The 25,961-nt window shown below is 60.1% G+C and overlaps 1 protein-coding gene across 1 annotated transcript; it reads right to left on the bottom strand.

Moving 5' to 3' along the window:
- Window positions 1–1,956: 1,956 nt before the first annotated feature.
- On the bottom strand, window positions 1,957–7,674 carry LOC138066530 (T-cell activation Rho GTPase-activating protein-like). The gene is made up of 11 exons (XM_068936403.1): window positions 7,400–7,674; window positions 6,599–6,784; window positions 5,719–5,803; window positions 5,568–5,615; window positions 5,059–5,125; window positions 4,467–4,639; window positions 4,084–4,245; window positions 3,882–3,991; window positions 3,219–3,414; window positions 2,820–2,937; window positions 1,957–2,473 (listed from the first exon to the last, which is right to left on the bottom strand). The coding sequence occupies exons 1-11, from the start codon at window positions 7,672–7,674 to the stop codon at window positions 1,980–1,982; spliced, it is 1,914 nt and encodes a 637-aa protein (XP_068792504.1). The 3' UTR covers window positions 1,957–1,979.
- Between the last annotated feature and the right edge of the window lie 18,287 nt (window positions 7,675–25,961).

Raw genomic sequence — 25,961 nt, 5'->3', positions numbered from 1 at the left:
CTCCTTTTTCTTCCCTTTCCCCTTCCCTTTCCTTATTTCTTGCCTTTCTGTTTTGGCGCGTCTTTCTCTCCGTGCTTCTCTCTCCCTTCCGAATGCCCTTCTTTGGCTCTCTTGCTCGGCTTTCCTTGCTTGGCTTTCCTTGTTCTTGCTTTCCTGTTTGGCTTTCCCTTTTCGCTTCCCTTTCTTCCCTTCCCCTTTCTTCTCTCCTTTCGGGGGTGCTTCCTTTCGGCCTTTTTTTGGCTGGTGGTTGGGTTGCTTGCTTTCTTTTCACTTTGGCTCCCCTGTCTTTCTTCCCTTGCAGGGAAGGTCCCTTCCTCGCGGGCTTTCCTTTCCTTGGGTGGGTTGCACTCTGGTTTTCTTTCCCCGTTTTCCTCTGCCTTGCTCCTTTCCTTTCCCTTCCCCTTTCTCCTCTCCTTTTCCTCTCTCATTTTCTTTGCTTTCTTTTTTTTTCCTGCCTTTCTTTCTTTCTTGCCTTTCAGAACCGACGAGCGGCAGGCTCAGCTCTTTCAAGCAGGCGTCCAGCAGCTTTCCTTGCGGGTTTTACCACCGTGACAAGGGGGTAAGGATGCCGCCAAGGGCTTCTTCTTTCCTTCCTTGTGTTTCTTTCCCGGGTTCCTTCTTCCCGGCATTTCTTTCTTGTTTCAGTCCTTTCTTTCTTTCCTTCCTTCCTTCTTTCCTTCTTTCGCTCCTGCTTTTTCACTTTCTTCTTTTCCACCTTTCCTTCTTTCCTTTTTTCTCTCTTTTCTGTTCCTCTTTTTTCTTTCCTTCTTTCTTTGCTTCTTTCTCTTCTTCCTTCTTAAAGCCCTTTTGCCTTTCGTGCTTTCCTCCCCTGTTTTTGCTTTCCTCTTTCTCCTTTCCTTTCTTCTTTCCTTTCTTCTTTCCTTCTTTCTCTCTTTCTCCTTTCCTTTTCCCTTTCTTTTCTCCTTCTCTTTAATTTTCCACACTCCTTTTCCTTTCCTGTTTTGGTCCATCCCTTTTTCTCCCCTTTTCTTTTCCTTTCCTTGTCTTGCGTGCCCTTGTGGCTTCTTTTCCTTCTCCTTCCCTGACAGTCTTTCCCAGAACTGTCTTTTCCCTTTCCTTTTTCTTTCCTGCTCTTCCCTTGCTCTTTCCTTGTTTGTCTTGGTTTTCCTTGCTTGCCTTTCCTTTTCTTCCCCGATCTTCTTTCCTAGCTTTTCCTTTTTTCTCTTCCTTGCTTCCTTCCCTTTTTTCTTTGCTTCTTTCCTTCTTTCTTGCCTTTCATTTTTCCTTTTTCACTTTCCTTTGCTTTCCTTTTTTCTCTTCTCACTTTTCTTTCACAATCTCTTTCTACTTTTCTTTCCCTTTCTTCTTTCTCTTCTTTTTCTTTTTCACTTCTTCCCTTTCCCCTTTCCTTTCTTCTTCCATTTTTTACTTCCCTTTCTCCTTTCCACTCTTCTCGCCTCGCCTCTTCTCACCTCTTCTCTTCTCGCCTCTTCTCTTCTCTCTTTCCTTCTTTTCTGACTTTGTTCACTTTCTTTTTTCCTTTCCTTTTTTCTTGCCTTTCTCTTCAGTTTTCACTTCTGCCTTTTTTTTTCTTTGCCTTTTCTTTCCCTTTTCCCTTATGTTTTGTTTTCCTTTGAGCCTTCCTTCTTTCCTTTCTTCTCTCCTTTCTCTTCCCTTCCCTTTTCCCTTTTGCTGTCCCCTTTTCGTTCCTGTTTGCTTTCCTTTCCCTTCAGGCCTCTTCTTCTCTTCCCCCCCCTTTTGTTTTTTTCTCCCTCTCCCCCAAATCAGTGGCAGGTGTAGCTCTTTCCAACAGCGATCCAGAGGGTTTCCCCTCCTTGCAGCTGGCATGGCTTCTCAGCTCTCACGCGCCAGCCTGGAGCTTCTCATTCTCTCGCCTCAGCCTGCCCAGCTGTTCAAGCGAAGAGCACTTCCAAGCAGGCACACCGTCCTCGATCCGTGGCGGCCTTGGGGGGCTCTGGTGGTTCCCAAACCCCCGGTTCAGCACGCAACAGGAGTGCTCAGAGGGTTCTCGTGGCCCGCCAGCAGCGAGAGGGAATGGCAGCAGGTCCCAGGCAGGTTAGCGAGCGGCCATGGGAAGCGGGAAGGCAGCTCTCCAGGGAGTGCCTGGAGGACGTTTGGGGTGGAGCGCCACTGGAGACTTGGGCAGGCGACACGGCAGGCTCTTTCTCCAGGGCCTCGTGCTCCAAGCACAGCTGTTGCTGCCCAACACCAACGCTGTCTGCACTTCTGCTCCGCTTCTGGTGCCTGCTGCTGCCTTCCGAGCGCTCCTGGAAGGACAGGGCTGGCTCTGAGGAGCTCCTGCCCATCCTGTGGCGATCATTTTTCCGTGGAGGCAGCAGTGGAGGGGCAGAGAGGCACGTTGCATGTGTCCTGCTCCCAGTGGGGCTTCTGCCGCTGGGCTGCTGCCTCTCTGAGGTTGGGGGGTGGCACCCAGCTTCAGGCTCTGGGCTGTGGTGGGCAGGAGCATCTTCCTGAGCAGCACCGCGGTGTGCTGTGGGCAGAAGGAGCCTGTTAGCCAGTTTGGAGAGGCCCTCTGAAGGGAAGCACAGAGGGAAACTTTCCCGGTGCAGCCACACAGCCGCAGCAGATGGCAAGGGGCAACCTTAGCACCTATGGATGCGAAGGGCGGTTCAGGAGACACAAGTAGCCCTGGGGGCAATACCCCGCCCGGGGAGGGGGCAGGTCTAGTCCACAGTGAGCAACACTGTGAAGAGCAGAGTGCTACAGGTGTTTAACATCTATCGGGGAGGCCTTTTGTGGAGTCATCTTCCCATAGGCAGCTCCAGAACTGGAAGCAGCAGCCCTGGCCAGTGCCAGTCCTCAGTGCAGCCTCCTACCTGCAGAGCTGCCAGGCTGCTCGGGGCACTCCTCGGCAGTGGGGCTGCCGGGAAAGGCCAGGTCCTCTCCAAAGATTGCTGTGCAGTTGTCAATGAGAAACTCCACCAGCAGCGTCACCTGCGCGCAGGAAAGCATGGCGGTCAGGGCAAGGGGCTGAAAAGGGGCTCAACAGGCTTTCCTGCTCCTGACTGACGTTCCTCTGCCAAAAGCTCTGCAGCTCTGGGGCTGCAGCTCCAGGAAGCGATTTGCCTGTCGCATTGCGGAGAGCCCGGCTGAGGGGCACCCGCCCGTGCTCCCAGGTGCTGCTGCTGCATTCCACTTCTGCAGTGGTCGTGGGATGGGTGGCCACGGCTCGGCTGTGCCCCAAAGCGGCCAGCTACCGGCTGAGGGCAACGTACCTTGTTGTTCATCTCCAGCTGCACTTGCAGCGGCAGCGTGCTGTCCGTGCCTGGGCTGAGCATGTTGGGCCCAACGCAGATGGCAAGGTTGCTGGAGTGCATCCTGTTGGTCTCGGCACTCTGGCTGATGTGGCGGAGCACAGCAAGCAAAGGCCTGAGCAAGAGGACGTTTGCCCGCGGCAGTTGGTCAGCCACCCTACGTGAACACAAACAGAACGTGCCGTGACTTGAGGGGGCAGTGGCTGCTGCTTCTGGCTGCGAGCAGCTCTCAAGTTCACTCCCACAAACGGCGCGTCCTCCAAAGAGAGCAACGCCTCTGCTTTCCTTCGCTACTTGACAAAGGCCCTCTTTGGAAACCCCCAGCGGCAGCTGAGCAGGTGCTGCAGTCCAAGGTCTGCAATGACAAGAGCTTGCCCGAAAGGCGGGCGTTTCAAGCACCCTCCCTGCTTGGCAGGAGATCAGCCGCGGGAATAGAGGCGAGGGTGTCCGGAGACGTTGCGGGAGGCTTTGCGAAGGCCCGTGAAAGCCTGGGGCTGTGCTGTGTAGTATCAGCACTAGCAAGCTGCCAGAAAGGAGAGGTCTTGGCAGGAGCCTCCCCACAGCCAGAGAAGGCCCGGCCTCTCGCAGCCACTGCAGAAGGCAGGCACTGCCTCCAACACTTACTCTTTGAGTTCTTCAATTTTCCCCTCCCTGCTTGGCCTGTCCAGAGCCAGCATCCACTTCTCATACAGGGCCGCTGACAGGAGTGTGCAGGGGATGCTGCGGAGGAAGTCCTGCAAGGCCAAGATACCGAGAGCAGGCTTTGGACATCAGCCCTGAGCAGGTCCGCAATGTACTCTCCCAGCTGCAAGGCAGAAGAACTCACCTTCAGGACGACCGCCAGGAGGTGCACCGGCTGGCTTTCCAACTCCACCGCCGCTCCTTTGTCGAGGGCCTCCTTCAGGTCCCTGCGGGCTCGCTCACTGGCGGCTTTGCGGAATACGCCCTCTGTGGCCGGTCCTTCCCTGTACAGTATCGCCAGGAGATCCTGCAGGAGAAAGCAGACAGAGCTGGCAGAAGCGGTGCTTGGCTACAGAAAGGCCCTGTGGCGATGGGACTGGACCCTCAGGCCTTGCCGGGGAGAAGCGAGCGTGCAGGGCAAAGCCCCAAATGCCCCAAATGCTGCTGAGAGCCACGGCCCAAGCGCCGGGCGTGCTGCCTCGCGCAACGAGCTGGGAGCGGGATCCTTGCGTGGCCAGGCTGCCTCACCTGGACGGGCTGGGGCAGGCTCTCCTCCTCGCCACAAAGCCTTGCCAGAGGCTGCCCAAAGAGAGGGCTCTTGAGGCCGGCCTCTGGCTGCCCTGGGCCGTCCCCATTGGCCGAGGTGCGCCTGCGAGCAAACGGCCAGCGGATCAACCTCTTCCTTTTCCGAGGCCCATCAGCTGCAAAAGCAAGAGGAAAGCACAAGTCAGGTTCCAAAAGCAGGAGGAGAGCTGTCTGCGTGCAGTGCCGCGCGCTGCCGACGGAAGAGCAGAGCTGTGGGTGGAAACAGCCACTGCGACGGCGCGGGGGAAACTGTGGGACAACCGCGGGGTTCCTGCGGGAAGGACCGCCGCAGCTGTCCAAGAGGGACCATGCCTGTGCGCACGCCAGCTGTCCTGCTTTGGTCACCTTGGAGGGAGCTGAGCGTTTCCTCTCCAAAAGCGGGAACCCACAGAAATAAGGGCGGTGTGTTTGACCTGGGCAGAGGGTTGTGGCACGGCCGAGGTGCTGGCCGGGGGGGCAGGAGGGGCTGCTGCTTTGGAGCCGCTGCCCAGCGCCCCGGGAGAAGGCAGCTCCTCAGTGGCTCTTGTAAACTCACCAGGCGAGCGGCAAAGTCCCTCTGCGGGAGCTGCTGGGACCAAGAGAGGGTCCTGCGTGGGGCCAGCCTGCAAGAAAGGGCTTCAGGTTACAGAGCCGCCCCGTCGCAGTAAGGGCCGCCAGCGAGTGGCTGCAGCGCGGCAGAAAGGTGTGAGCGGCTGCAGGGACGATCCCGAGGGCGTCAGGCGCCTGCGCAGGGGACGCTGGGGTGGGGAATGGCGCTGCCTCACCGCCCAAGAGGGGTGCTGGTGGCCAAGGCTGCTGCCGCAGCCGGCCACCGCGACCGGGCCCTGCAGGCCACAGCCCCGGGCGGTTGGTGGGGGCTGCCGGGTGCCCAGGAGGCACAAGGCGCCCAGACGTGGCCCGGGGCGCAGGCTGCCCTCCCAGGCCGCCCCGTGAGGCAGCGGCCGCTGTCTCGAGGGCTTCGGCCCCTGCCACCTTCCCTCCCAACACTCGGATCCCTCCCGCCAGCAGCCACCAAGGGCCGGGCCAGAGGCAGCCCCCGCTCACCTCCGCCGAAATCAAGGCCTCCACGGTCCGGGCGCTCAGCGACCCCCGCTAGGCAAGAGAGCAAAGAGCCAACGTGAGCAGCTGCTGGCAGGGGCTCTTGCCGAAAGCCCCGTGGCGCTCGGGCCGGAGCGGAAAGCCCCGCCACACTTACGGGCCCGTGGAAGCCAACGGCCTTCACAAGGAGCCGAAGGGAGGTCAGGCGGGTGAGCCGGGGCTCCGGGGCTCCGGGGCTTTGCCTGGGCACGGGCAGGGACAAAGGCAGAGCGCGGTCACAGCCAGCCCTCCCTGCTCGCGCCCTGACCCCAGCCCCGCACCTCCAGCCCACCCGGCCACAGCAGACCTTCCCGCAGCGCCGGCGGGCAGCGGCGCTCCGCAGCGCCCCGGCCCGGCTGCCTCCGGGCCTCCGCCGTAGGGAAGCGGGGAGCGAGGAGCGGCGCCGACAGCTCCGCGGCGTTGCTGTTGGAGGGCCCTGTGGAGGCCGAACCGCTGGCGCCGCTCGGCCCAGCAGGTGCCCCGCGCAGGGGGTGCCCCTTTGCCCCACCTCCACTGCTGCGGTGCGGCGGGCAGCTCCCCCGGGAGCTCTCCGCCGCCTGCAGCCTGGACGCCCGGGGCCGGCAGGCTGCAGCCCCGGCAGGGCTCACCTGAGCATCGCCTGCAGCCACAGCTCCTTCACCTCCTGCGACCTGCCGCCAGAAGCAGAAAGGGCCTCAGCGCCCGCTCCTCCTCCTCCCCTGCCGAGCCACAGGCCCCCAGGCACATCTCGCCCGCCTGGCACCGCTCCACGGCGCCGTGCGCCAAAGCCCGCCGTCGGTGTGGCCCCGCAGCAGCGTCCCTGGGCTGGGCAGAGCTGCAGGGACGTGGCGGGGGCGGGTGGCTCGTGCAGCCCTGGAGCTGCTGACGGGGGTGTGGGAAACCCGAGCGGGGCCTCTGCTTTGTGTCCGCACGGCCTGAGCTGAGCCCCAGGCAGCCCGGAGAGGACCTGCCCTTTGCCTGCACGCCCTCCCGGCCCTGGACGTGTGCCCTAGACTCACCGGAAAGTGACCACGCACAGGTCGCTGGGCCACACGAGGATGAGGGTGTTGGCGCATTTCAGGCCAAAAACCTCCTCCTCCTCCTCCTCCTGCTCTGCCCGGCCGCACGCCGCCTCGTCCTCCCCGCACAGCACCCAGAGCTCGCTGAGAGGCACGCGGTGCTTGAGCAGGAAGGTGGAGCCCCACCTGCCGGGAGGAAGAGCCGGGGCGGCCTTGGAGGTGGTGTGCTCCAGGGCAGAGCCGCAGCCCGGGGGCAGAGCCTTGGGGCGGCCACCCCGAGCCTCGGGCAGGAGACGCTTGGTGAGGGGCTGTGGCTGAGGCTGGCCAGACCAGGAGCCTGCCCCTTTCCTCTTAGACCGCCCTCCACTCTAGGGACAGTGTGTCCCTCCGCGTGGCGCAGGTGCAGCACAGGGACACCCATGCAGGCGACTGCCCGTCATTTGGGCCACAAGTCGTCGTCGGGAGCGAAGGGCAGGCACACACTGCATAGGCAGCGAGGCCAGGAGGAAGGCCTCCTGCTGGCAGCCCTGCATGGGGCTTCTGGATCCTAGAGGCTTCAACAAGCACTGTTGGGCAGGATGGAGAGTAGTTGCCGAGAGCTGCTGCTCAGGAAGGAGCAAAGGCAAAGAGCTGCCAGAGCGGCAATGAGGCAGCCCGTGCGCGCTGCGGCCAGGTGCTGGGCAGGCAGCCCCAAGGAGGCGCTGGGGGCTCCCGCGGGAGCAGCTGCGGGGAGGAGCGGCGCCCGGGGGCTGGTGGCAGAGGCAGTGGCGGGGGAAGGACGGCTGTGGTTGTCATGCTTACTTGAAGGTGGCGATGGCGATGGCATCGGCCAAGAGCAGGAGGTGCCTGTCCCGCGTGCGCTGGTGCCGGGTCACCTGGGCACGGTCGCTGAGCAGGAGCTGGGGGCTCCTGCGCGACACGAAGGCGCCGAGCGGCGCCGGGCGCCGGGAGGCTCCGCCGCCCACGAGCCCGACGCGGGCACCAGGCGCCACGTGGCCGCGGTCTCCGGGCGATCCCGGCGTGCCGGGAGCGGGGCCAGGAGCGCCCCGGGCGCCGCAGCAGTGGGCCTGTCCCATGGCGACCCGGCCGGGCAGACGGCTGCGGTGCGGCCGTGCCCCGCGCCGAGCAGCGCCAGGCGCCGGCCAAGCCTGAGCAAGGCTGGGAGCAGTGTCCCCGTGCCAAGCAGTGCCACTGGGCTGGGAAACTGCGTCTCCCTGCTGCCCCACGCTGGCACAGCGCCGCACTGGGGGACGGGCGGGCGCTGGTGGCCGTGGCCACCCGGTGCCACTGTGACACATTGTGATGCGCCGGCCGGGGGGGGCAGTGCGAGGGGTGGGGGCTGGGGGCACAAAGGGGAGTCTCCCTGGCACGGCTGCCCCATGCCCTGTAGCTGGTGGCCCAGGAGGACTCCAGATTGGGAGGGGGCAAGCAGGAGGGCCTGTGCCCGCTCCAGAAGCAGGGCCCAGACGGTGGCCCAGACCCCGAGTTTCACACTTCCTCTGCACTCACGCCAGGTGTCAGGGCTTATGAATCAGATCCTGAAGTGTCAAGCAATGAAGCTCCACTCATGTCCACGGGCCTAAGCCATTGTCCACCTCCTGAGCATCTGACCTTCAACTCACCTCCACTGCCAAATCACTCTTGTGATCCCGGGGGGATGTGCATTGGTGCAAACGTTCTTTGTGTCACCAGGCACACTCCAAACTGCAGAAGGTCTGCTGCACCTCTCAGCTCCCGGATTTTAGAAACCGGATATGTGAAAAGGCGGCATCTTTTCCTGTCAAAAGTTTCACAAAGGGCTGCCAGATGCCTTTTGAAGCGCACCATGTCTGGCGCACCGTCCTACCTGAGCTGAGCTTTGCTAAAGGCGAGGGTGGTTTGGGGGGTAAGGTGCTGAGGCAAGCAAGCTGAGAGGCGGCATGGAGCTGGGAACGGTAACGCAGAGAATAAGAGAGGCCGGCCTGGTCCATGTGCTGGCATGCTTCAGCTGCCCGCCCTCTAACCTCACCTGGGGTTGCGGAGGCAAAGGGAACGGAGGAATTCTTCAGCAGATGCGGGAGCAGCCAACCACATAGCCCTGGAGAGAGGGTGGAATGACCTGCAGGAATGCCCGCCCCGCGTGCTGACAGGCCTGAGGGAGACAATGTCCCGGCTCTTGAGCAAGGGGCCAGCAACAAGCAAGACACAACTTTGCCAGGCTGGCAGGGCTTCCCCCTCTGCCTCCAAGGTTGCTGACAAAACAAACCTGGGAGGAGTGGCTGACACAGCAGAGGGCTGTGCTGCCATTGAGAGGGACCTCGCGGGGCTGGGGACAGGGCGGAGAGGAAGTGCAGCAATGGGAAACGCCAAGTCCTGCCCCTGGGGAGGAATAAGCCCAGGCCCAGGACAGGCTGGGGGCCGAGCTGCTGGAAAGCAGCTCTGCAGGAAGGCCCAGGGACAACAAGTGGGCCGTGAGCCACCAACGTGCCCTCGTGGCAAAGGCAGCCAGCCAATGGTATGCTGGGCTGCATTAGGAAGAGCACTGGCAGCAGGTTGAGGGAGGTGATGCTTGCCATGAGCCCTGGGGAGGCTGCAGCTGGTGTGCTGGGTCCAGGGCTGGGCTCCCCAGGACAAGAGAGGTGCGGAGCTCCTGCAGTGCTTAGGAGTCCAGCAAAGGGCTCCTCACATGAGGTAGGCGCTGGAGCCTCTCTCAGGTGAGGAAAGGCTGAGAGAGCCGGGCCTGTTCAGCCGGGGCAAGAGAGGACGGCGAGGGAGGGGATCTTATCGATAAGTATAAATATCTGAAGGGAGGCTAGAAAGAAGGTGGAGGCAGACTCTTTTCAGCGGTGCCCAGTGGCAGGACGAGAGGCAACGAGCAAAAATTGAAGCGCAGGAAATTCCATGGACACATAAGGAAAAACTCCAGTACCGTGCGGGTGACTGAGCCCTGGCACAGGGTGCCCAGAGAGGTTGTGGAGTCAGCATCCTTGGAGATATTCCAAAGCCGTCTGGGCACGGTTGTGGGCAGCCTGCTCTAGCTGACCCTGCTTGAGCTGGGGGCTTGGTGCAGATGATCTCTGACGGTCCCTTCCAACCTGCACCGTTCTGCCAGCCTGTGGCTCCGTTGTTCTTCGGTTTGCTCTTTGCAATGCTAGAAAATCAGAGAGAGCGCGGTGTTCCAAGCCCGGCCGCTCTGCTGGGCAAGCTGAGCTGGGCAATGGCCGAGCAAGCAGCACAAGCGTGCTTCCTGCCCAGGGCAGCTGCAGCCCGTTGGGAAGACCAGCGTGCGGGGTGGGATTTAAAACCCCAGCAGGATGCAGACGTGAGGAGCTTCGTTCAGGCTGCGCCAAGAGCCAGACTTCCAGCACTGTCTGCCCCGACAGTGCTTGCACCTTCTGCTTTCCTCGGGCTCGTGCGTTTAGCGCGTCTTCCGGAAAGTCCATGAGAAGATGGGGTGAAGTGTGGAAGCATGTGGTGCAATCCCCTCCTGGAGTAAGCCAAGGAGCAGAGGAGCCTGGCTGACATGCCTTGGCTCTTGTGCCGCAGCGGTAGAAGGGCATTAGGTCTTTGTGGCTAGGCAGCCAAAGGCAGCTTTGAGCAAGGCCCTCCGATACCTTCCTTGCTGGCGAGAGCGGTCCAAGCGCCTTAGCCCTGGAGGCCAGGAGGGCTGGGCTGGACCCCGGCCTGTGGTCGGGTGCTCTGGTAGCTTGGGAAAGCAGTTGTCCGAGCTGCAGGCAGACCATGGAGGGCTAAAGCAAAGGCCTCTGCTTTGTGCGTCCTTCTCCTCTTTGGAGGCCTCCTAAGTGCGTGTGTGGAAGAGAAGTCACCCGTGTGAAGGGAGCAGCCCTGAAAAGAGAATGCGGCCTGACAGGGCGAGTCTGCAAGGAAAGAGAGGGAGGAAGACAAACGCTCTCTGTAGATGAGGGGGTAACTCTCTTGCGGGGGTGGGGGGGGGGGTCTGTCTGTGTTTGGGTCTTGCGAAATCGTGGTGCTTGTTGGACTTGCGTGAGGGCAAGGGCAAGCTGAGCGGGGCTGGAGCACACTTTTATGCAACTCCTTCCCCCGAGCCCTTGCTCCTGACCAAGCTGTAGAGCTGCCCTGGGCTCTGTCCACCTCTCTTACTTCCCCTTTCTGCCTTGCAAGTGCCTTGCAAGAGGCTGCCCGAGGACAAAGAGCTCTTTCCTTATGCTGGAAGAAGCGGGCAGATTCAGGCCCGAGTGCCTAGAGTATTTGGAGCCCAGCTAAGCTTGCTGAGCGTGACTGTCATGGCAGCCCTAGGACACCAGCTTGGGCCCAAAGAGAGACCCCCCTTGCTCCCTAGCGCAGTCTCTGTGCTCATCCTCCCTGGCTTTGCCGGTGTGCTTCCCAGCCAGGAAACGGGCAGTTCCTCTGCCTGGGATGCCTGGTCCTGTCACAGTCACCTACAGCGAGGCAGCCACCAAAGCAAGCCTTGTGCTTTTGCTCCAGGACAGCGTGAAGCTCTTGCGATGGCTTCGGCAGCCTCCGAGTCTTTGCACTGCCCCAGCTGCCTGCCTTGACTCTTCACGCCCGTGTCTGCCACAAGGACAAAACGCTTCGGGGTGATAGAGAGGAAAGCTGCAAGGCCCGCAACGGAAGAGCTGCAGATTCCTGAGAATGGCAAATGCCTTCTGCAACTCGCCACGGGACCTGCTCCGTTGGCTTCCTTTGTGGGGAGAGCGCCCCTGCTGCCAGGGCCAGCAGAGCGGGCATCTTCTCTAGTTGCAGCCTGCCAGCGTGCTCCTTCTCACAGCCACGGCTGCGGTCAGGCCAGGTCCTCTCGTGCCCCTTGCCTCACTGGCCGGGGAACAGCTGCCCCCAGGAAACAGCCCGCCCGCCACGCCTGGGGGCTCCCTTTCCCCCTAAGCCCCTTTGGCAGCACCATCAGCTCTTGGCATCTTCTCTCCCACCTGACTGGCACCTGCTGCTCTCTGCGGGTGGCCCTCGACTGCCAGACAGAGAGGCGTTTCTGCCCCAAATCTCGCTCGCAGGCTCTGCCAGCAGCAAGAGCAGCGATGCTGCTGCTCAGGCCCTTGCCCTCCTGCTGCGGAGCTGAGCCGGGCCATCCAAACACACCGGCCGTACCTGCAGCATGGTCGAGCAGGAGCTGCAAGCCGAGGCGTGCCGCGCTGCTTGAAAGAGAGGCACGGCGCAGTCAACGCGTGCTGCAGAAAAGCGCTTTATTGTCGTGGAGTTACACGGGAGGAAAGCCCAAGTGCCCCCGCGCCCGCCCCAAGGCTCCCCTGAGCCCTAAGCGGCCAGTTCAGTGCTAACCAAAGGCAACTTCCGACTTCTCGGCCCAAACGCACCGCCCGTCCCGGCAGGCTTGCCGTTGTGACAAGGTGCTAAGGGGGCTGCTTTCTGTCTCCCTTTTCCTTGTCTTCCCTCCTTTCCTTTCCTTCTTCTTCTTTCCTTTTGTTCTTTCCTTGGTATTCCTCCTTTGCCCCTTTCCTATCTTCCTTTCCCTTTGCTCTTCCCCTTTTTCTTCCTTTGTCTCCTTCCCCTTTTGTCCTTCCTCTTCTTTCATGTCTTTCTTTCCTGTTTTCCTGCCTTCCACTTTTCTTTCTTGTTTCCCTTCCGTGTTCTTTCCTGTTTCCTTTCCTTCTTTCTCTTTTTCCTTTCCTTTTTTCTTTCCTGTTTCCTTCCTTTCTCTCAGTTTTGTCCATCCTTTTTCCTTTCCTCCTTCTCTTTCCATTGCTTCCGTTTTGCTTTTTCCCTTCTTTTCTTCCCATCTTCCATTCTTTCTTCCTTTTACTTTCTTTTTCTTTGTTCCTTCCTTCCTTCCTTCCTTTCCCTCTTTCTTTCTCTCTTTCTCTCTATTTCACTCTTTCTCTCTTTTTCTTTCTTTCTTTCTTCCCTTCTTCCTTCCTTTCCTTTCTTTTTTCTTCCCTTGCTTCCCTTTCTTTGTGTTTGTTTCCTTTTCCTTTCCTTTCTTTGCTCCTTTCTCCTTTTCTTCTTTCCTCTTTTGTTCCCGTTCTTCTTCCTTTCCCTTCCCTTCCCTTCCCTTCCCTTCCCTTCCCTTCCCTTCCCTTCCCTTCCCTTCCCTTCCTTTTTTTTCGGCCCTTTCTCCTTTTTCTTGCCTTCCTTCCTGGGCTCTTTTCCTTTCTTGTTTCCCTCCCCTTGTCTTCCCTTGTCCTTCTTTCCTTGTTTTTTCCTTCTCCACTTCCCTGCTGGCTGCCTTTCTTTCTTCCCTTCCTTCTTTCTTTCTGCTCATAGCCTTCCTCCCCTGCTTTTCTTTCTCTTCCTTTCCTTATTGGCCTTTCCTTTCTCTGTCAATTTTTCTTTCCTTTTTCCTTTCATTGCTTCTCTTTCCATTGCTTCCTTTTTTCCTTCTTTCTCTCCTTTCTGCCCACCTTCCTTCCCTTGTCCCCCCAGTTTTCTTTCCCTTTTCTTCTTCCTTATCCTTTCCTTTGCCTTGTCTTTCCTTCCTTCCTTCTTGCTTCCTTCCTTCCTCTTTCGCTTGCTTGCTTCTCTTTCTTCCCTTTTCTTTCCTCTTCCCTTTCTTTTTTCTTCCCTTTTCTCTCACCTCCTTTTTCTTCCCTTTCCCCTTCCCTTTCCTTATTTCTTGCCTTTCTGTTTTGGCGCGTCTTTCTCTCCGTGCTTCTCTCTCCCTTCCGAATGCCCTTCTTTGGCTCTCTTGCTCGGCTTTCCTTGCTTGGCTTTCCTTGTTCTTGCTTTCCTGTTTGGCTTTCCCTTTTCGCTTCCCTTTCTTCCCTTCCCCTTTCTTCTCTCCTTTCGGGGGTGCTTCCTTTCGGCCTTTTTTTGGCTGGTGGTTGGGTTGCTTGCTTTCTTTTCACTTTGGCTCCCCTGTCTTTCTTCCCTTGCAGGGAAGGTCCCTTCCTCGCGGGCTTTCCTTTCCTTGGGTGGGTTGCACTCTGGTTTTCTTTCCCCGTTTTCCTCTGCCTTGCTCCTTTCCTTTCCCTTCCCCTTTCTCCTCTCCTTTTCCTCTCTCATTTTCTTTGCTTTCTTTTTTTTTCCTGCCTTTCTTTCTTTCTTGCCTTTCAGAACCGACGAGCGGCAGGCTCAGCTCTTTCAAGCAGGCGTCCAGCAGCTTTCCTTGCGGGTTTTACCACCGTGACAAGGGGGTAAGGATGCCGCCAAGGGCTTCTTCTTTCCTTCCTTGTGTTTCTTTCCCGGGTTCCTTCTTCCCGGCATTTCTTTCTTGTTTCAGTCCTTTCTTTCTTTCCTTCCTTCCTTCTTTCCTTCTTTCGCTCCTGCTTTTTCACTTTCTTCTTTTCCACCTTTCCTTCTTTCCTTTTTTCTCTCTTTTCTGTTCCTCTTTTTTCTTTCCTTCTTTCTTTGCTTCTTTCTCTTCTTCCTTCTTAAAGCCCTTTTGCCTTTCGTGCTTTCCTCCCCTGTTTTTGCTTTCCTCTTTCTCCTTTCCTTTCTTCTTTCCTTTCTTCTTTCCTTCTTTCTCTCTTTCTCCTTTCCTTTTCCCTTTCTTTTCTCCTTCTCTTTAATTTTCCACACTCCTTTTCCTTTCCTGTTTTGGTCCATCCCTTTTTCTCCCCTTTTCTTTTCCTTTCCTTGTCTTGCGTGCCCTTGTGGCTTCTTTTCCTTCTCCTTCCCTGACAGTCTTTCCCAGAACTGTCTTTTCCCTTTCCTTTTTCTTTCCTGCTCTTCCCTTGCTCTTTCCTTGTTTGTCTTGGTTTTCCTTGCTTGCCTTTCCTTTTCTTCCCCGATCTTCTTTCCTAGCTTTTCCTTTTTTCTCTTCCTTGCTTCCTTCCCTTTTTTCTTTGCTTCTTTCCTTCTTTCTTGCCTTTCATTTTTCCTTTTTCACTTTCCTTTGCTTTCCTTTTTTCTCTTCTCACTTTTCTTTCACAATCTCTTTCTACTTTTCTTTCCCTTTCTTCTTTCTCTTCTTTTTCTTTTTCACTTCTTCCCTTTCCCCTTTCCTTTCTTCTTCCATTTTTTACTTCCCTTTCTCCTTTCCACTCTTCTCGCCTCGCCTCTTCTCACCTCTTCTCTTCTCGCCTCTTCTCTTCTCTCTTTCCTTCTTTTCTGACTTTGTTCACTTTCTTTTTTCCTTTCCTTTTTTCTTGCCTTTCTCTTCAGTTTTCACTTCTGCCTTTTTTTTTCTTTGCCTTTTCTTTCCCTTTTCCCTTATGTTTTGTTTTCCTTTGAGCCTTCCTTCTTTCCTTTCTTCTCTCCTTTCTCTTCCCTTCCCTTTTCCCTTTTGCTGTCCCCTTTTCGTTCCTGTTTGCTTTCCTTTCCCTTCAGGCCTCTTCTTCTCTTCCCCCCCCTTTTGTTTTTTTCTCCCTCTCCCCCAAATCAGTGGCAGGTGTAGCTCTTTCCAACAGCGATCCAGAGGGTTTCCCCCTCCTTGCAGCTGGCATGGCTTCTCAGCTCTCACGCGCCAGCCTGGAGCTTCTCATTCTCTCGCCTCAGCCTGCCCAGCTGTTCAAGCGAAGAGCACTTCCAAGCAGGCACACCGTCCTCGATCCGTGGCGGCCTTGGGGGGCTCTGGTGGTTCCCAAACCCCCGGTTCAGCACGCAACAGGAGTGCTCAGAGGGTTCTCGTGGCCCGCCAGCAGCGAGAGGGAATGGCAGCAGGTCCCAGGCAGGTTAGCGAGCGGCCATGGGAAGCGGGAAGGCAGCTCTCCAGGGAGTGCCTGGAGGACGTTTGGGGTGGAGCGCCACTGGAGACTTGGGCAGGCGACACGGCAGACTCTTTCTCCAGGGCCTTGTGCTCCAAGCACAGCTGTTGCTGCCCAACACCAACGCTGTCTGCACTTCTGCTCCGCTTCTGGTGCCTGCTGCTGCCTTCCGAGCGCTCCTGGAAGGACAGGGCTGGCTCTGAGGAGCTCCTGCCCATCCTGTGGCGATCATTTTTCCGTGGAGGCAGCAGTGGAGGGGCAGAGAGGCACGTTGCATGTGTCCTGCTCCCAGTGGGGCTTCTGCCGCTGGGCTGCTGCCTCTCTGAGGTTGGGGGGTGGCACCCAGCTTCAGGCTCTGGGCTGTGGTGGGCAGGAGCATCTTCCTGAGCAGCACCGCGGTGTGCTGTGGGCAGAAGGAGCCTGTTAGCCAGTTTGGAGAGGCCCTCTGAAGGGAAGCACAGAGGGAAACTTTCCCGGTGCAGCCACACAGCCGCAGCAGATGGCAAGGGGCAACCTTAGCACCTATGGATGCGAAGGGCGGTTCAGGAGACACAAGTAGCCCTGGGGGCAATACCCCGCCCGGGGAGGGGGCAGGTCTAGTCCACAGTGAGCAACACTGTGAAGAGCAGAGTGCTACAGGTGTTTAACATCTATCGGGGAGGCCTTTTGTGGAGTCATCTTCCCATAGGCAGCTCCAGAACTGGAAGCAGCAGCCCTGGCCAGTGCCAGTCCTCAGTGCAGCCTCCTACCTGCAGAGCTGCCAGGCTGCTCGGGGCACTCCTCGGCAGTGGGGCTGCCGGGAAAGGCCAGGTCCTCTCCAAAGATTGCTGTGCAGTTGTCAATGAGAAACTCCACCAGCAGCGTCACCTGCGCGCAGGAAAGCATGGCGGTCAGGGCAAGGGGCTGAAAAGGGGCTCAACAGGCTTTCCTGCTCCTGACTGACGTTCCTCTGCCAAAAGCTCTGCAGCTCTGGGGCTGCAGCTCCAGGAAGCGATTTGCCTGTCGCATTGCGGAGAGCCCGGCTGAGGGGCACCCGCCCGTGCTCCCAGGTGCTGCTGCTGCATTCCACTTCTGCAGTGGTCGTGGGATGGGTGGCCACGGCTCGGCTGTGCCCCAAAGCGGCCAGCTACCGGCTGAGGGCAACGTACCTTGTTGTTCATCTCCAGCTGCACTTGCAGCGGCAGCGTGCTGTCCGTGCCTGGGCTGAGCATGTTGGGCCCAACGCAGATGGCAAGGTTGCTGGAGTGCATCCTGTTGGTCTCGGCACTCTGGCTGATGTGGCGGAGCACAGCAAGCAAAGGCCTGAGCAAGAGGACGTTTGCCCGCGGCAGTTGGTCAGCCACCCTACGTGAACACAAACAGAACGTGCCGTGACTTGAGGGGGCAGTGGCTGCTGCTTCTGGCTGCGAGCAGCTCTCAAGTTCACTCCCACAAACGGCGCGTCCTCCAAAGAGAGCAACGCCTCTGCTTTCCTTCGCTACTTGACAAAGGCCCTCTTTGGAAACCCCCAGCGGCAGCTGAGCAGGTGCTGCAGTCCAAGGTCTGCAATGACAAGAGCTTGCCCGAAAGGCGGGCGTTTCAAGCACCCTCCCTGCTTGGCAGGAGATCAGCCGCGGGAATAGAGGCGAGGGTGTCCGGAGACGTTGCGGGAGGCTTTGCGAAGGCCCGTGAAAGCCTGGGGCTGTGCTGTGTAGTATCAGCACTAGCAAGCTGCCAGAAAGGAGAGGTCTTGGCAGGAGCCTCCCCACAGCCAGAGAAGGCCCGGCCTCTCGCAGCCACTGCAGAAGGCAGGCACTGCCTCCAACACTTACTCTTTGAGTTCTTCAATTTTCCCCTCCCTGCTTGGCCTGTCCAGAGCCAGCATCCACTTCTCATACAGGGCCGCTGACAGGAGTGTGCAGGGGATGCTGCGGAGGAAGTCCTGCAAGGCCAAGATACCGAGAGCAGGCTTTGGACATCAGCCCTGAGCAGGTCCGCAATGTACTCTCCCAGCTGCAAGGCAGAAGAACTCACCTTCAGGACGACCGCCAGGAGGTGCACCGGCTGGCTTTCCAACTCCACCGCCGCTCCTTTGTCGAGGGCCTCCTTCAGGTCCCTGCGGGCTCGCTCACTGGCGGCTTTGCGGAATACGCCCTCTGTGGCCGGTCCTTCCCTGTACAGTATCGCCAGGAGATCCTGCAGGAGAAAGCAGACAGAGCTGGCAGAAGCGGTGCTTGGCTACAGAAAGGCCCTGTGGCGATGGGACTGGACCCTCAGGCCTTGCCGGGGAGAAGCGAGCGTGCAGGGCAAAGCCCCAAATGCCCCAAATGCTGCTGAGAGCCACGGCCCAAGCGCCGGGCGTGCTGCCTCGCGCAACGAGCTGGGAGCGGGATCCCTGCGTGGCCAGGCTGCCTCACCTGGACGGGCTGGGGCAGGCTCTCCTCCTCGCCACAAAGCCTTGCCAGAGGCTGCCCAAAGAGAGGGCTCTTGAGGCCGGCCTCTGGCTGCCCTGGGCCGTCCCCATTGGCCGAGGTGCGCCTGCGAGCAAACGGCCAGCGGATCAACCTCTTCCTTTTCCGAGGCCCATCGGCTGCAAAAGCAAGAGGAAAGCACAAGTCAGGTTCCAAAAGCAGGAGGAGAGCTGTCTGCGTGCAGTGCCGCGCGCTGCCGACGGAAGAGCAGAGCTGTGGGTGGAAACAGCCACTGCGACGGCGCGGGGGAAACTGTGGGACAACCGCGGGGTTCCTGCGGGAAGGACCGCCGCAGCTGTCCAAGAGGGACCATGCCTGTGCGCACGCCAGCTGTCCTGCTTTGGTCACCTTGGAGGGAGCTGAGCGTTTCCTCTCCAAAAGCGGGAACCCACAGAAATAAGGGCGGCGTGTTTGACCTGGGCAGAGGGTTGTGGCACGGCCGAGGTGCTGGCCGGGGGGGCAGGAGGGGCTGCTGCTTTGGAGCCGCTGCCCAGCGCCCCGGGAGAAGGCAGCTCCTCAGTGGCTCTTGTAAACTCACCAGGCGAGCGGCAAAGTCCCTCTGCGGGAGCTGCTGGGACCAAGAGAGGGTCCTGCGTGGGGCCAGCCTGCAAGAAAGGGCTTCAGGTTACAGAGCCGCCCCGTCGCAGTAAGGGCCGCCAGCGAGTGGCTGCAGCGCGGCAGAAAGGTGTGAGCGGCTGCAGGGACGATCCCGAGGGCGTCAGGCGCCTGCGCAGGGGACGCTGGGGTGGGGAATGGCGCTGCCTCACCGCCCAAGAGGGGTGCTGGTGGCCAAGGCTGCTGCCGCAGCCGGCCACCGCGACCGGGCCCTGCAGGCCACAGCCCCGGGCGGTTGGTGGGGGCTGCCGGGTGCCCAGGAGGCACAAGGCGCCCAGACGTGGCCCGGGGCGCAGGCTGCCCTCCCAGGCCGCCCCGTGAGGCAGCGGCCGCTGTCTCGAGGGCTTCGGCCCCTGCCACCTTCCCTCCCAACACTCGGATCCCTCCCGCCAGCAGCCACCAAGGGCCGGGCCAGAGGCAGCCCCCGCTCACCTCCGCCGAAATCAAGGCCTCCACGGTCCGGGCGCTCAGCGACCCCCGCTAGGCAAGAGAGCAAAGAGCCAACGTGAGCAGCTGCTGGCAGGGGCTCTTGCCGAAAGCCCCGTGGCGCTCGGGCCGGAGCGGAAAGCCCCGCCACACTTACGGGCCCGTGGAAGCCAACGGCCTTCACAAGGAGCCGAAGGGAGGTCAGGCGGGTGAGCCGGGGCTCCGGGGCTCCGGGGCTTTGCCTGGGCACGGGCAGGGACAAAGGCAGAGCGCGGTCACAGCCAGCCCTCCCTGCTCGCGCCCTGACCCCAGCCCCGCACCTCCAGCCCACCCGGCCACAGCAGACCTTCCCGCAGCGCCGGCGGGCAGCGGCGCTCCGCAGCGCCCCGGCCCGGCTGCCTCCGGGCCTCCGCCGTAGGGAAGCGGGGAGCGAGGAGCGGCGCCGACAGCTCCGCGGCGTTGCTGTTGGAGGGCCCTGTGGAGGCCGAACCGCTGGCGCCGCTCGGCCCAGCAGGTGCCCCGCGCAGGGGGTGCCCCTTTGCCCCACCTCCACTGCTGCGGTGCGGCGGGCAGCTCCCCCGGGAGCTCTCCGCCGCCTGCAGCCTGGACGCCCGGGGCCGGCAGGCTGCAGCCCCGGCAGGGCTCACCTGAGCATCGCCTGCAGCCACAGCTCCTTCACCTCCTGCGACCTGCCGCCAGAAGCAGAAAGGGCCTCAGCGCCCGCTCCTCCTCCTCCCCTGCCGAGCCACAGGCCCCCAGGCACATCTCGCCCGCCTGGCACCGCTCCACGGCGCCGTGCGCCAAAGCCCGCCGTCGGTGTGGCCCCGCAGCAGCGTCCCTGGGCTGGGCAGAGCTGCAGGGACGTGGCGGGGGCGGGTGGCTCGTGCAGCCCTGGAGCTGCTGACGGGGGTGTGGGAAACCCGAGCGGGGCCTCTGCTTTGTGTCCGCACGGCCTGAGCTGAGCCCCAGGCAGCCCGGAGAGGACCTGCCCTTTGCCTGCACGCCCTCCCGGCCCTGGACGTGTGCCCTAGACTCACCGGAAAGTGACCACGCACAGGTCGCTGGGCCACACGAGGATGAGGGTGTTGGCGCATTTCAGGCCAAAAACCTCCTCCTCCTCCTCCTCCTGCTCTGCCCGGCCGCACGCCGCCTTGTCCTCCCCGCACAGCACCCAGAGCTCGCTGAGAGGCACGCGGTGCTTGAGCAGGAAGGTGGAGCCCCACCTGCCGGGAGGAAGAGCCGGGGCGGCCTTGGAGGTGGTGTGCTCCAGGGCAGAGCCGCAGCCCGGGGGCAGAGCCTTGGGGCGGCCACCCCGAGCCTCGGGCAGGAGACGCTTGGTGAGGGGCTGTGGCTGAGGCTGGCCAGACCAGGAGCCTGCCCCTTTCCTCTTAGACCGCCCTCCACTCTAGGGACAGTGTGTCCCTCCGCGTGGCGCAGGTGCAGCACAGGGACACCCATGCAGGCGACTGCCCGTCATTTGGGCCACAAGTCGTCGTCGGGAGCGAAGGGCAGGCACACACTGCATAGGCAGCGAGGCCAGGAGGAAGGCCTCCTGCTGGCAGCCCTGCATGGGGCTTCTGGATCCTAGAGGCTTCAACAAGCACTGTTGGGCAGGATGGAGAGTAGTTGCCGAGAGCTGCTGCTCAGGAAGGAGCAAAGGCAAAGAGCTGCCAGAGCGGCAATGAGGCAGCCCGTGCGCGCTGCGGCCAGGTGCTGGGCAGGCAGCCCCAAGGAGGCGCTGGGGGCTCCCGCGGGAGCAGCTGCGGGGAGGAGCGGCGCCCGGGGGCTGGTGGCAGAGGCAGTGGCGGGGGAAGGACGGCTGTGGTTGTCATGCTTACTTGAAGGTGGCGATGGCGATGGCATCGGCCAAGAGCAGGAGGTGCCTGTCCCGCGTGCGCTGGTGCCGGGTCACCTGGGCACGGTCGCTGAGCAGGAGCTGGGGGCTCCTGCGCGACACGAAGGCGCCGAGCGGCGCCGGGCGCCGGGAGGCTCCGCCGCCCACGAGCCCGACGCGGGCACCAGGCGCCACGTGGCCGCGGTCTCCGGGCGATCCCGGCGTGCCGGGAGCGGGGCCAGGAGCGCCCCGGGCGCCGCAGCAGTGGGCCTGTCCCATGGCGACCCGGCCGGGCAGACGGCTGCGGTGCGGCCGTGCCCCGCGCCGAGCAGCGCCAGGCGCCGGCCAAGCCTGAGCAAGGCTGGGAGCAGTGTCCCCGTGCCAAGCAGTGCCACTGGGCTGGGAAACTGCGTCTCCCTGCTGCCCCACGCTGGCACAGCGCCGCACTGGGGGACGGGCGGGCGCTGGTGGCCGTGGCCACCCGGTGCCACTGTGACACATTGTGATGCGCCGGCCGGGGGGGGCAGTGCGAGGGGTGGGGGCTGGGGGCACAAAGGGGAGTCTCCCTGGCACGGCTGCCCCATGCCCTGTAGCTGGTGGCCCAGGAGGACTCCAGCTTGGGAGGGGGCAAGCAGGAGGGCCTGTGCCCGCTCCAGAAGCAGGGCCCAGACGGTGGCCCAGACCCCGAGTTTCACACTTCCTCTGCACTCACGCCAGGTGTCAGGGCTTATGAATCAGATCCTGAAGTGTCAAGCAATGAAGCTCCACTCATGTCCACGGGCCTAAGCCATTGTCCACCTCCTGAGCATCTGACCTTCAACTCACCTCCACTGCCAAATCACTCTTGTGATCCCGGGGGGATGTGCATTGGTGCAAACGTTCTTTGTGTCACCAGGCACACTCCAAACTGCAGAAGGTCTGCTGCACCTCTCAGCTCCCGGATTTTAGAAACCGGATATGTGAAAAGGCGGCATCTTTTCCTGTCAAAAGTTTCACAAAGGGCTGCCAGATGCCTTTTGAAGCGCACCATGTCTGGCGCACCGTCCTACCTGAGCTGAGCTTTGCTAAAGGCGAGGGTGGTTTGGGGGGTAAGGTGCTGAGGCAAGCAAGCTGAGAGGCGGCATGGAGCTGGGAACGGTAACGCAGAGAATAAGAGAGGCCGGCCTGGTCCATGTGCTGGCATGCTTCAGCTGCCCGCCCTCTAACCTCACCTGGGGTTGCGGAGGCAAAGGGAACGGAGGAATTCTTCAGCAGATGCGGGAGCAGCCAACCACATAGCCCTGGAGAGAGGGTGGAATGACCTGCAGGAATGCCCGCCCCGCGTGCTGACAGGCCTGAGGGAGACAATGTCCCGGCTCTTGAGCAAGGGGCCAGCAACAAGCAAGACACAACTTTGCCAGGCTGGCAGGGCTTCCCCCTCTGCCTCCAAGGTTGCTGACAAAACAAACCTGGGAGGAGTGGCTGACACAGCAGAGGGCTGTGCTGCCATTGAGAGGGACCTCGCGGGGCTGGGGACAGGGCGGAGAGGAAGTGCAGCAATGGGAAACGCCAAGTCCTGCCCCTGGGGAGGAATAAGCCCAGGCCCAGGACAGGCTGGGGGCCGAGCTGCTGGAAAGCAGCTCTGCAGGAAGGCCCAGGGACAACAAGTGGGCCGTGAGCCACCAACGTGCCCTCGTGGCAAAGGCAGCCAGCCAATGGTATGCTGGGCTGCATTAGGAAGAGCACTGGCAGCAGGTTGAGGGAGGTGATGCTTGCCATGAGCCCTGGGGAGGCTGCAGCTGGTGTGCTGGGTCCAGGGCTGGGCTCCCCAGGACAAGAGAGGTGCGGAGCTCCTGCAGTGCTTAGGAGTCCAGCAAAGGGCTCCTCACATGAGGTAGGCGCTGGAGCCTCTCTCAGGTGAGGAAAGGCTGAGAGAGCCGGGCCTGTTCAGCCGGGGCAAGAGAGGACGGCGAGGGAGGGGATCTTATCGATAAGTATAAATATCTGAAGGGAGGCTAGAAAGAAGGTGGAGGCAGACTCTTTTCAGCGGTGCCCAGTGGCAGGACGAGAGGCAACGAGCAAAAATTGAAGCGCAGGAAATTCCATGGACACATAAGGAAAAACTCCAGTACCGTGCGGGTGACTGAGCCCTGGCACAGGGTGCCCAGAGAGGTTGTGGAGTCAGCATCCTTGGAGATATTCCAAAGCCGTCTGGGCACGGTTGTGGGCAGCCTGCTCTAGCTGACCCTGCTTGAGCTGGGGGCTTGGTGCAGATGATCTCTGACGGTCCCTTCCAACCTGCACCGTTCTGCCAGCCTGTGGCTCCGTTGTTCTTCGGTTTGCTCTTTGCAATGCTAGAAAATCAGAGAGAGCGCGGTGTTCCAAGCCCGGCCGCTCTGCTGGGCAAGCTGAGCTGGGCAATGGCCGAGCAAGCAGCACAAGCGTGCTTCCTGCCCAGGGCAGCTGCAGCCCGTTGGGAAGACCAGCGTGCGGGGTGGGATTTAAAACCCCAGCAGGATGCAGACGTGAGGAGCTTCGTTCAGGCTGCGCCAAGAGCCAGACTTCCAGCACTGTCTGCCCCGACAGTGCTTGCACCTTCTGCTTTCCTCGGGCTCGTGCGTTTAGCGCGTCTTCCGGAAAGTCCATGAGAAGATGGGGTGAAGTGTGGAAGCATGTGGTGCAATCCCCTCCTGGAGTAAGCCAAGGAGCAGAGGAGCCTGGCTGACATGCCTTGGCTCTTGTGCCGCAGCGGTAGAAGGGCATTAGGTCTTTGTGGCTAGGCAGCCAAAGGCAGCTTTGAGCAAGGCCCTCCGATACCTTCCTTGCTGGCGAGAGCGGTCCAAGCGCCTTAGCCCTGGAGGCCAGGAGGGCTGGGCTGGACCCCGGCCTGTGGTCGGGTGCTCTGGTAGCTTGGGAAAGCAGTTGTCCGAGCTGCAGGCAGACCATGGAGGGCTAAAGCAAAGGCCTCTGCTTTGTGCGTCCTTCTCCTCTTTGGAGGCCTCCTAAGTGCGTGTGTGGAAGAGAAGTCACCCGTGTGAAGGGAGCAGCCCTGAAAAGAGAATGCGGCCTGACAGGGCGAGTCTGCAAGGAAAGAGAGGGAGGAAGACAAACGCTCTCTGTAGATGAGGGGGTAACTCTCTTGCGGGGGTGGGGGGGGGGGTCTGTCTGTGTTTGGGTCTTGCGAAATCGTGGTGCTTGTTGGACTTGCGTGAGGGCAAGGGCAAGCTGAGCGGGGCTGGAGCACACTTTTATGCAACTCCTTCCCCCGAGCCCTTGCTCCTGACCAAGCTGTAGAGCTGCCCTGGGCTCTGTCCACCTCTCTTACTTCCCCTTTCTGCCTTGCAAGTGCCTTGCAAGAGGCTGCCCGAGGACAAAGAGCTCTTTCCTTATGCTGGAAGAAGCGGGCAGATTCAGGCCCGAGTGCCTAGAGTATTTGGAGCCCAGCTAAGCTTGCTGAGCGTGACTGTCATGGCAGCCCTAGGACACCAGCTTGGGCCCAAAGAGAGACCCCCCTTGCTCCCTAGCGCAGTCTCTGTGCTCATCCTCCCTGGCTTTGCCGGTGTGCTTCCCAGCCAGGAAACGGGCAGTTCCTCTGCCTGGGATGCCTGGTCCTGTCACAGTCACCTACAGCGAGGCAGCCACCAAAGCAAGCCTTGTGCTTTTGCTCCAGGACAGCGTGAAGCTCTTGCGATGGCTTCGGCAGCCTCCGAGTCTTTGCACTGCCCCAGCTGCCTGCCTTGACTCTTCACGCCCGTGTCTGCCACAAGGACAAAACGCTTCGGGGTGATAGAGAGGAAAGCTGCAAGGCCCGCAACGGAAGAGCTGCAGATTCCTGAGAATGGCAAATGCCTTCTGCAACTCGCCACGGGACCTGCTCCGTTGGCTTCCTTTGTGGGGAGAGCGCCCCTGCTGCCAGGGCCAGCAGAGCGGGCATCTTCTCTAGTTGCAGCCTGCCAGCGTGCTCCTTCTCACAGCCACGGCTGCGGTCAGGCCAGGTCCTCTCGTGCCCCTTGCCTCACTGGCCGGGGAACAGCTGCCCCCAGGAAACAGCCCGCCCGCCACGCCTGGGGGCTCCCTTTCCCCCTAAGCCCCTTTGGCAGCACCATCAGCTCTTGGCATCTTCTCTCCCACCTGACTGGCACCTGCTGCTCTCTGCGGGTGGCCCTCGACTGCCAGACAGAGAGGCGTTTCTGCCCCAAATCTCGCTCGCAGGCTCTGCCAGCAGCAAGAGCAGCGATGCTGCTGCTCAGGCCCTTGCCCTCCTGCTGCGGAGCTGAGCCGGGCCATCCAAACACACCGGCCGTACCTGCAGCATGGTCGAGCAGGAGCTGCAAGCCGAGGCGTGCCGCGCTGCTTGAAAGAGAGGCACGGCGCAGTCAACGCGTGCTGCAGAAAAGCGCTTTATTGTCGTGGAGTTACACGGGAGGAAAGCCCAAGTGCCCCCGCGCCCGCCCCAAGGCTCCCCTGAGCCCTAAGCGGCCAGTTCAGTGCTAACCAAAGGCAACTTCCGACTTCTCGGCCCAAACGCACCGCCCGTCCCGGCAGGCTTGCCGTTGTGACAAGGTGCTAAGGGGGCTGCTTTCTGTCTCCCTTTTCCTTGTCTTCCCTCCTTTCCTTTCCTTCTTCTTCTTTCCTTTTGTTCTTTCCTTGGTATTCCTCCTTTGCCCCTTTCCTATCTTCCTTTCCCTTTGCTCTTCCCCTTTTTCTTCCTTTGTCTCCTTCCCCTTTTGTCCTTCCTCTTCTTTCATGTCTTTCTTTCCTGTTTTCCTGCCTTCCACTTTTCTTTCTTGTTTCCCTTCCGTGTTCTTTCCTGTTTCCTTTCCTTCTTTCTCTTTTTCCTTTCCTTTTTTCTTTCCTGTTTCCTTCCTTTCTCTCAGTTTTGTCCATCCTTTTTCCTTTCCTCCTTCTCTTTCCATTGCTTCCGTTTTGCTTTTTCCCTTCTTTTCTTCCCATCTTCCATTCTTTCTTCCTTTTACTTTCTTTTTCTTTGTTCCTTCCTTCCTTCCTTCCTTTCCCTCTTTCTTTCTCTCTTTCTCTCTATTTCACTCTTTCTCTCTTTTTCTTTCTTTCTTTCTTCCCTTCTTCCTTCCTTTCCTTTCTTTTTTCTTCCCTTGCTTCCCTTTCTTTGTGTTTGTTTCCTTTTCCTTTCCTTTCTTTGCTCCTTTCTCCTTTTCTTCTTTCCTCTTTTGTTCCCGTTCTTCTTCCTTTCCCTTCCCTTCCCTTCCCTTCCCTTCCCTTCCCTTCCCTTCCCTTCCCTTCCCTTCCCTTCCCTTCCCTTCCTTTTTTTTCGGCCCTTTCTCCTTTTTCTTGCCTTCCTTCCTGGGCTCTTTTCCTTTCTTGTTTCCCTCCCCTTGTCTTCCCTTGTCCTTCTTTCCTTGTTTTTTCCTTCTCCACTTCCCTGCTGGCTGCCTTTCTTTCTTCCCTTCCTTCTTTCTTTCTGCTCATAGCCTTCCTCCCCTGCTTTT

The sequence above is a fragment of the Struthio camelus genome, chromosome 3 (genome assembly GCF_040807025.1).
Source record: "Struthio camelus isolate bStrCam1 chromosome 3, bStrCam1.hap1, whole genome shotgun sequence".
NCBI classification, from domain to species: domain Eukaryota; kingdom Metazoa; phylum Chordata; class Aves; order Struthioniformes; family Struthionidae; genus Struthio; species Struthio camelus.
This window is presented reverse-complemented; position numbering and strand designations above follow the sequence as displayed.